This window comes from Seriola dumerili, unplaced genomic scaffold (genome assembly GCF_002260705.1).
Source record: "Seriola dumerili isolate Sdu_G_001 unplaced genomic scaffold, Sdu_1.0 BDQW01000267.1, whole genome shotgun sequence".
Classification (NCBI taxonomy): Eukaryota; Metazoa; Chordata; class Actinopteri; order Carangiformes; family Carangidae; genus Seriola; species Seriola dumerili.
The window spans coordinates 160,938-170,406 of NW_019174522.1; the positions used below are offsets into that span (position 1 = coordinate 160,938).

Sequence of the window (9,469 nt, forward strand, 5' to 3'; positions counted from 1 at the left end):
CTTTAGTCCAATTCTTTGTAGGACCCCCTTCAGCAGCAGTTCCAGCTTCAGTCTTGAGTTTCTACTGGCTCTGAACCTGGATCTGGTCAGTTTATCTCAGTCTTCCTGACTCAGACTCAGAACTGGACAGGAAGTGTCTGAACAGTTCTCTTCAGGTCTCTCACAGATGGTCTATGGGGTTCAGGTCTGGACTTTGGCTGGGACACTCAGGACAGTCAGAGACTGGTCCTGAAGACTCTCCAGTGTTGTCTTGGCTGTTGCTTCAGGTCACTCTTGGAGCTGAGAGGTGAACCGTCACTCCAGTCTCAGGTCTCCTGGACTCTGGATCAGGTTTTCTTTCAAGGACCTCTCTGCATTTTGTCTCATTCAACCATCATCAAGGTCTGACCAGTCTCCCTGTCCCTGCTGCTTGAGAAGCCCCACAGCATGATGCTGTTCCCCCATGCTTCACTGGTAGGATGGTGTTGTCCAGGTGCTGAGCAGGACCTGGTGTTTGGAGTCCAGGGAGTCTGGTTCCTCCTGGTGCTCAGAGTCTTTAAGGTTTGCAGTCAGACTGCAGCAGCTTCATATGTCTTTGACTCTCAGTGTCTCTGTCTCGTCTCTGTACCATAATAACCATGAATGATGCTCGTTCTTCCAGCAGCTTCTCCATCTCTGCAGGGACTTCTGAAGCTCCTCCCTGACCCAGGTCCCTCTGACCTGCTCCCTCGGTTTGTCTGAGCACCAGCTCTAGAAGAGTCCTGTTCCAGTTTTGTTCCCACAGTTCTCCTGAGAACACTTACACCTTTCTGTCCTGACCTCTGTCTCACCACAGTTTGATCACAGAGGTCTACAGAGACTTCACTGGACTTTATGGTCTCTGTCCTGACCTGCAGGTGAACTGTGGGACCTGATACACACAGGTGTGTGTCTTTCTGAACTCTGTCCAATCAGCTCAGTTCACCACAGGTGGACTTAAGTCCAGGTCTAGACTCATCTCAGTGATAATTAAAGTAAATAGGAAGCAGCTGGTCACAATTTTGAGACTTTAGTTAATCAAAGGTTCAGATTTTGACTTCTTTTTTAAATGATTTTTTAGGGCATTTTGCCTTTATTGTTATAGTACAGTCAGAGAGAGACAGGAAAGTCATGGAGAGAGAGAGGGGATAACATGCAGCAAAGGGCCAAGGGTCGGACTCATACCCATGGCCACTGCAGTTAGGACGAAGCCCATGTGACAGTTCTCTACCAGGTGACCATCAAAAGCAGCCCAGGTCTTGAATTTGAATACATTTCTAAAACATGTTTGTGTATCAGTGAGAGTAGACATGATGGAGCATTTACAATGAAAATCTACTACACAGTACAGTGACGGGGTCTGAAGACTTCCTGAAACCACTGTACATAAGAAATCACTATTCCTCACATGATGGCAGCTCAAGGAGTTTCAGAGTACCATTCTTCAGACTGTGGGTCTGGTTATATGAAGAGAGGCTCAAGTGTAAATGGCTGTTAAGGTGTAAAGGGGCGTGGCTCAGTGTAGAGCAGGTAGGACACTGATCCCTGGGTTAAATCAGGGATGTCCGAAATCACTCACTACTCCCTCTATAGTCCACTACAAACTGTACAGCTGATCGTCACTAATCAAGCAATATATACCATCATGCATTCCGCTCTTGCTGAAAACTGAAAAACGGTGCAGAGAAAATCACCCAAGTAGTGTCCAAAGTGTTTTTTTCATTTTGCTGATGAGATCACTGTACAGTCCTCTACACTGAACTCCCTGGAGATGAGTAGGGAGGAGGGAATGAGGGAGGACACAACCCGGATTTTAATTGGTCTAATTCATGTCACCTGGTGTGTAACACTTGGTCATGTGAGTCATGATTTTTAACCTTTATAGAGTTGTTGAAGTGGAGGGGCCTCATGTATGTGATTACAGAATCATGGGTTCACTGATGATTTACAATTTGAACATTCTTTGTTTTGTTGTAGATTTCATTTGAAATTATCCATCAGTCTTCTCTCAATGACCCATCATGACAGAGTGACAACATGTTTTTAAATTTTTTTGGAAATGTTTCAAAAATCAAAAACTTCAATCTACCATTGATAAAACTCTTCAGACCTTTAGTCCAATTCTTTGTAGGACCCCCTTCAGCAGCAGTTCCAGCTTCAGTCTTGAGTTTCTACAGGCTCTGAACCTGGATCTGGTCAGTTTATCTCAGTCTTCCTGACTCAGACTCAGACTGGACAGGAAGTGTCTGAACAGTTCTCTTCAGGTCTCTCCACAGATGGTCTATGGGGTTCAGGTCTGGACTTTGGCTGGGACACTCAGGGACAGTCAGAGACTGGTCCTGAAGACTCTCCAGTGTTGTCTTGGCTGTTTGCTTCAGGTCACTCTGGAGCTGAGAGGTGAACCGTCACTCCAGTCTCAGGTCTCCTGGACTCTGGATCAGGTTTTCTTCAAGGACCTCTCTGCATTTGTCTCATTCAACCATCATCAGGTCTGACCAGTCTCCCTGTCCCTGCTGCTGAGAAGCCCCCACAGCATGATGCTGTCCCCCATGCTTCACTGTAGGGATGGTGTTGTCCAGGTGCTGAGCAGGACCTGGTGTTTGGAGTCCAGGGAGTCTGGTTCCTCCTGGTCTCAGAGTCTTTAAGGTTTGCAGGTCAGACTGCAGCAGCTTCATATGTCTTTGACTCTCAGTGTCTCTGTCTCGTCTCTGTACCATAATAACCTGATTGATGCTCGTCTTTCCAGCAGCTTCTCCATCTCTGCAGGGACTTCTGAAGCTCCTCCCTGACCCAGGTCCCTCTGACCTGCTCCCTCGGTTTGTCTGAGCACCAGCTCTAGAAGAGTCCTGCTTCCAGTTCTTGTTCCCACAGTTCTCCTGAGAACACTTACACCTTTCTGTCCTGACCTCTGTCTCACCACAGTTTGATCACAGAGGTCTACAGAGACTTCACTGGACTTTATGGTCTCTGTCCTGACCTGCAGGTGAACTGTGGGACCTGATACACACAGGTGTGTGTCTTTCTGAACTCTGTCCAATCAGCTCAGTTCACCACAGGTGGACTTAAGTCCAGGTCTAGACTCATCTCAGTGATAATTGAAGTAAATAGGAAGCAGCTGGTCACAATTTGAAGACTTTAGTTAATCAAAGGTTCAGATTTTGACTTCTTTTTTAAAGTGATTTTTTTAGGGCATTTTGCCTTGATTGTTATAGTACAGTCAGAGAGAGACAGGAAAGTCATGGAGAGAGAGAGGGGATAACATGCAGCAAAGGGCCAAGGGTCGGACTCATACCCATGGCCACTGCAGTTAGGACGAAGCCCATGTGACACGTTCTCTACCAGGTGAGCCATCAAAGCAGCCCCAGGTCTTGAATTTGAATACATTTCTAAAACATGTTTGTGTATCAGTGAGAGTAGACTGATGGAGCATTTACAATGAAAATCTACTACACAGTACAGTGACGGGGTCTGAAGACTTCCTGAAACCACTGTACATAAGAAATCACTATTCCTCACATGATGCAGCTCAAGGAGTTTCAGAGTACCAGTTCTTCAGACTGTGGGTCTGTGTTATATGAAGAGAGGCTCAAGGTAAATGGCTGTTAAGGTGTAAAGGGGCGTGGCTCAGGTGGTAGAGCAGGTAGGACGCTGATCCCTGGGTTAAATCAGGGATGTCCGAAATCACTCACTACTCCCTCTATAGTCCACTACAACTGTACAGCTGATCGTCACTAATCAAGCAATATATACCATCATGCATTCCGCTCTTGCTGAAAGACTGAAAAACGGTGCAGAGAAAATCACCCAAGTAGTGTCCAAAAGTGTTTTTTTCATTTTGCTGATGAGATCACTGTACAGTCCTCTACACTGAACTCCCTGGAGAGTGAGTCGGGAGGAGGGAATGAGGGAGGGACACAACCCGGATTTTAATTGGTCTAATTCATGTCACCTGGTGTGTAACACTTGGTCATGTGATCATGATTTTTAACCTTTATAGAGTTGTGAAGTGGGAGGGGCCTCAGTGTATGTGGATACAGAATCATGGGTCACTGTAGATTTACATATTTGACATTATGGCCACTGGTTTTAATTCTTTCAACTTTGCTTGGATTTCTTTTGCTGTCGTGTCGTTTTGGCATAAACACTACAGCACCCATGATCCTCGGCCTCTGTTGTGATGAAGCCAGCTGTATGTTTGTTGCTGAAATGCACCATAGGAGTTGTGATTAAGTTCTCCTCGTCAGTCTTTATGTTCAGAGGCTTGTACCATTGACCTTTGACCTGTTATTAACAAACCAGATATTTTCTAACACAGTTTCATACTGATCCAAGCCACAGCTGAGCTCTCAAAGCTCCTCCCACTTGGGCTGGGATTAGTTTTATTATAATCATGTGGCATAATATAATTGATTTAAAGTGATTCAATACATTTTTATTTTAAGTTGGCATTAGATGGGACTTACTTTGAATGCTCTAAAATAATTAGTAGATATTTGAATCCCTGCGTTTCATGCTGCACAGGTGAATTGTTCATTATCGATGATATTGGCCAGCAGCACATCATTCATCTGCTCAGTAACAGACAGTCACTCACAGTTTGTGCAACAGGCTACACAGTTAAACCTAAATTTAAACTGATTCAACACCTGAAACAGGTCTGTGACAAACAACCATTCAGAATCTGTTTCTGGATCATACAATTACAGCTGTGAAAAACATCATTAATGTTCTTATTATAAAGTCCCTGTCACCTGTCCTGCCACATGTCATCACACACCTGTACTTCTTATTTATTAAATGAAGGAGGAGGGAGACACAGGGATGTGGGAATGAGATGAATGGATGAACAGAAGGAGAGAGGGGCTCAGAGCCTGGAGAGAAAAATGCTTTGTGATTGGCTAAAACAGGTTCCTTCCAGAAAAAAAACACAGGAGTCTGCCTATCACACAACAGAAGACAGCTCCACAAAAGCGTTACCATAGATACAGTGTTAATAAACGTTACCACGGCGATTAATGCAAATAACTGTTTATTTTTCATCACAAATGCCTGACCATGGTTTGTATAAGCAGCGCTGCTCACATCTGAGTCAGACTGAAGGTGCTATGAAGAAAATGGACACGCCCATTTTCACCGCTTACAACAACAATATGAGAGGATGAGATGAAAAACATGAAAACGAAAAGCAGAAACATAAACATACAGAGGAAGGTGATTTAAAATGTGTATGATTTGAAATGAGGATGAAGAAAAAAAAAAGAGGCTGGGAAAGAGGGCGGGAACCGACAGAGCGAGATGGAGGTGAGTGAGATGAGTGAGAGATGAGTCAAAATAGATGGAGGAGAGAAAGAGAGACAGAGCCAGAGACAGTGAGAGAGAGAGAGAGAGAGAGATGCTGATATACCCAGAAAATCAAGTCTGAAATCAACTGAGTCAAAAAGGCTGAAGAAAAGCACAGAAAGGGAGAGAGCCGGTGAGAGAAGAAGAAAATGGAGGGAAAGGGTAGAGAGCGACACAGATACCAGAAAAAAAAGGGTGACACGCATAGAGCGAGGGAGCGAGGAGAGGAGAGGAGAAGGGGTTCAGACAGGCGTGAAGCATCAACAATGGAGCCGAACAAAGAAAATCCCAATGGAGGCATCAATCACTGCTCCACTTATCCTCGATCTCCTCATTCTTACTCTTTATTTCAAGGTTTTGCCCCACGCTCCCTCCTTCTTCTATCTGCTCCCCCTCCACCACCCCTTCCCCCTCCCCGCCACTCCCACCTCCTCCATCCATCCATACATCCATCCATCTGTCTGTCCATCTGTCCGTCCAGCCTCCAAAACAACAACGACCCTCCAGAGTCTGCCAACTCCTCTCATTCTCACCCCAAACACTCTGCTTTGTTCTGCAGCTACTCATGGAAACACAGAACAGAACGGGCCAGTCTAACGCCTGGTCTTATCACAAGCACACGTATAGACAGCACCGTTAAAATTCCCAGCCTGTCTTTGCATTTCTGCTCAACAGAGTGGTGAGAAAAAAACAGTTGTGAAAATGTGCATATTAAATGTACAAACTAAGATGTGATGCTGTTGTTTTCTGCAGGACGAGTACGTTATCCTTCATCTCTCTGCACACAACACACACACAAAGGAATCCCATGACACCAGGACAGAAGGATGAACAGAACAATGGCAGAATGGTTCATCTGATGAAAGATAAAATAGAACAAACTGTTATTCCGTCCTACCTTTCTGGCTTTGCGATTCATCCATGTTTTCCTCCATTGTGGCAGGTTACAGTCCTTTTGTCTCTGTTTCGTATGAAGCTGTTTAAAGCCCCTTGCTAGCTCTCAGCACTGTGTGTGTGTGTGTGTGTATGTGGGAGGCTGTGTATGTGTGTGAGTGTTTTTTCCCTCCCTGCAGATGATGGAGGCGCAGGGAAGTCCCTGTTTCAGTGCTCTGCTCTCTCTCCTCTCTCTGTGCTCCTCCAGCATCAATTCATCTACCCACAGATATTTATTTACATAATGTCTCCATCAAACACAGAAAACATCAACATAAACAGCAAAATTCAATATTTCCTTTATATAAAACCATAAGTCCAAGTCAAGACTGAGACTAGGAAACATGGTAAACAAAGACAGTCACAGTAAACAGTATATTTTAATTTTGTCGAGATTTTATGTTTCAGAGTTTAATGTGATCGAACCCCGAAAATCATTCAAGGAAAAATGAAGCCAACATTTTAGTGACAAAACCTGCAGTTCCGCTAATGACCACTAGAGTCTGGCTCCACCAGTGGGGCAATCCCCATAGACTCCCATGTTATAATGTCCAACTTTACAGTTGTACGTTAAATAAACATGTTTACAGCCTGGTACAAAAGAAAGTTTTGGTCTCTATAGCTAATTTCTTCCTTCATGACAGCTGTACAGGGGTGAATTTTTATACATCTCACCTGTTTACATTTTATTGAGGCTTTGAATTTAGCATAATGGAGGGCGTGGCCTCTTTGAGTGACAGGTGGGTGAGCGTATGCTTACCACAAACTGGCATGAACTGCCTCAGCTCTACCCACGGCCCACCTATTTGCCCATTTTTGGATTAGCTGGGAGTTAGGGGCGGAGTCAGACCCTGCAAAGATGGTGACGGTAGAGCAGCTCACTCTCAAACCTGTGGGTGACGTCACAGAGGATATGTCCGTCATTATTTTCAGTCTATGAGGGAAACAAACTGATTTTAATCCTCCAGGATGCGAAAATCTTATCTTTTATTCAACACACTTTGTAATTTTCTGCCACTAGGGGTCTCTCAATCACAATAGTAATTAAGTAGTAAGTAAGGAGTTTGGTGACATCATGAAGTAGCGTGGGATCATGGCAGTTGTAGTCTTCAGCTTCTCTTGGTTTGGATTCCTTCAGTGTCAGTGGTTCAGGAGGTTTTTACCTGGAGCTGAATTATCCACAGAGGTTTCCTCCTCTCCACAACAAACAGACCAGGTGAACAAAACAGTTTGACACGTAAAATTTTCTGATTCACTGTTGTTGCATGGCGGAGCAGGTGCAGGTGGGAGCAGGTGGTGGTGATTGTCTCTTGACCAGAGCTTGGGGCCATCCTTGCCAGCCACCCACAGTGCTAAGTATTCAGGGCACACTGGAGGTTACAATGGGTCCCTATTGGAGAGTGACAAGAAGGGCCAAGGCTAGCTGGTTAGCATGCTAACTTCTTCAGAAGAAAATATGTGATAGACACAGGAGTTAACATTGGTGTTTTTCTCCACCTCTGGAGACAGCTGTTGGTGAGTAAAGAAATGAAGTTAGATGCTGAACTCACAATGTTTCTTCTAGACCAGTACGTGAACAGCTGTTAATGCTAACGTTAGTTTTGTAGCAATAGCATAACGTACATATAGCACCTTTAAAGACCCCTGTGATGAAAATCAAGTGTTTAACCTTGTTAAGATGTTGATCCTGAATTTCCCCTAGGGGATAAATAAAGTATCTATCCATCTATCTATGTTTTTATATAATACAAGACATATGATGAGTGACATAATCAGTATTCCCACCTTGAACTGAAATGAGCCAATGGCAGTCTCATAAAAACAGATTCAGACAGCCAGGGTTTCATATGTCACAAATCTAAGGAACCAATCCTGTCAACTTGTGGGGACAGGGGGCGGGGCTAAATAAACCTGAAACCTTGTCAGTACAGAGACAGAGTTTGCATTTGCACAACCACTAACACCGTGTCAGCCACTGCCAGTTACAAGCTACAACATAAACAAATAATGATGCCTCTGGGTCTGGGTCTGACTGAGGCTCAAACATGTGGCTGAGTCTCTCTGATGTTTCCTCCTCTAACCATCTTGATACTCTCTGCTCTTTCACCTGTCCACCTGGAGACAGCAGGTGTGGGCGGGGCATTAGACCTAATCCACATTTCTCAATCAGGGACTTTAAATATATCAAAAAGAACAACATCTAGAAAATGTGGCTTAACACTGTCTAAAGTCAAATCTGATCCAAGACCATTCATCAGCCTCCGTCTGTGTCTTTATCACAGTTTAGGGTTCAGCAGGTAAGTTTGGCCTTGGGCCAATTTTTTTCTAACCCATTAGATGGTGGACAAGAATATACTTGAAGGTTAATTAAAGAAATTGATTCATAAAAATGCAACTGCAGTTTGCTTTGTTACTGTTCACGTGTCAGTAAATGATTACCTGAACTGGTGTTATTTTTTTAATACCACACATCACGTCCCTTTCAGAGGTCTGTCAAATGAGCAGCAGAATCTTTTGAACTTCGGTCAGAACTTTTGAGAATAAGATTTCTCAATTACTTTGAAATGAGGCATTGCTGCTAAAAACGAACCTTCTCACGCTTTTATTCTGTTGGCAGAATCGTTAAAGAGGAAGTGATTCTGTGGGTAACTCTTGCCATGACAGAGATCTATTTTAGCACCGGGTGCTTTGCACTGAGCAGCCTGCAGCCTGATTATTGAATGTTTGTGTCTGTCATTCACTCTAAACATAGATAAAAGAATAACAAGCATTCTTCATGTGAGGGTAGATTCTCTATTTGGACATTATAGCTAAATATGTGACAGTCTGATGTAGTAAAATTTAGTATATCTGATTATCAGAATAATCTGACGGGCCAGATATTATTGCTGGTGGGCCAATTTTGGTCCTTGGGCCACCATTTGCCGACCACTGATGTAAAGTAAGCAGCCAAACAGTTAAGGTGGAATGAAATAATATCCTGGTCTTAACTTGTTGTACAATGATGTTGTACAAATTTTCTTTTTTTGTTGACTTGTTGTTATGTGTTCCAAAATGTTTTAGTTTTTAAAATTTCCATTTGTATCAACAATCTCATTCCTTCTGTCGCTACCCAGAGCTTAGGACCATGGGTGAGGACCAGAATGTAGCTTTGTCTTCCACCTCAGCTCCCTCTTCACCAGAACGGTCCAGTAAAACC

The 9,469-nt window shown here is 43.8% G+C and overlaps 1 protein-coding gene across 1 annotated transcript in view; it reads right to left on the reverse strand.

Annotated features, from left to right (window-relative positions):
• Nucleotides 1–6,366, reverse strand: part of LOC111230450 (neuronal membrane glycoprotein M6-a-like) — a 30,543-nt gene extending 24,177 nt beyond the window's left edge. The window contains exon 1 of the mRNA XM_022757193.1: nucleotides 6,236–6,366. Coding sequence (XP_022612914.1) covers nucleotides 6,236–6,272 — 37 coding nt within the window. The 5' untranslated portion in view covers nucleotides 6,273–6,366. The remainder of the gene's footprint in view (nucleotides 1–6,235) is intronic.
• Between the last annotated feature and the right edge of the window lie 3,103 nt (nucleotides 6,367–9,469).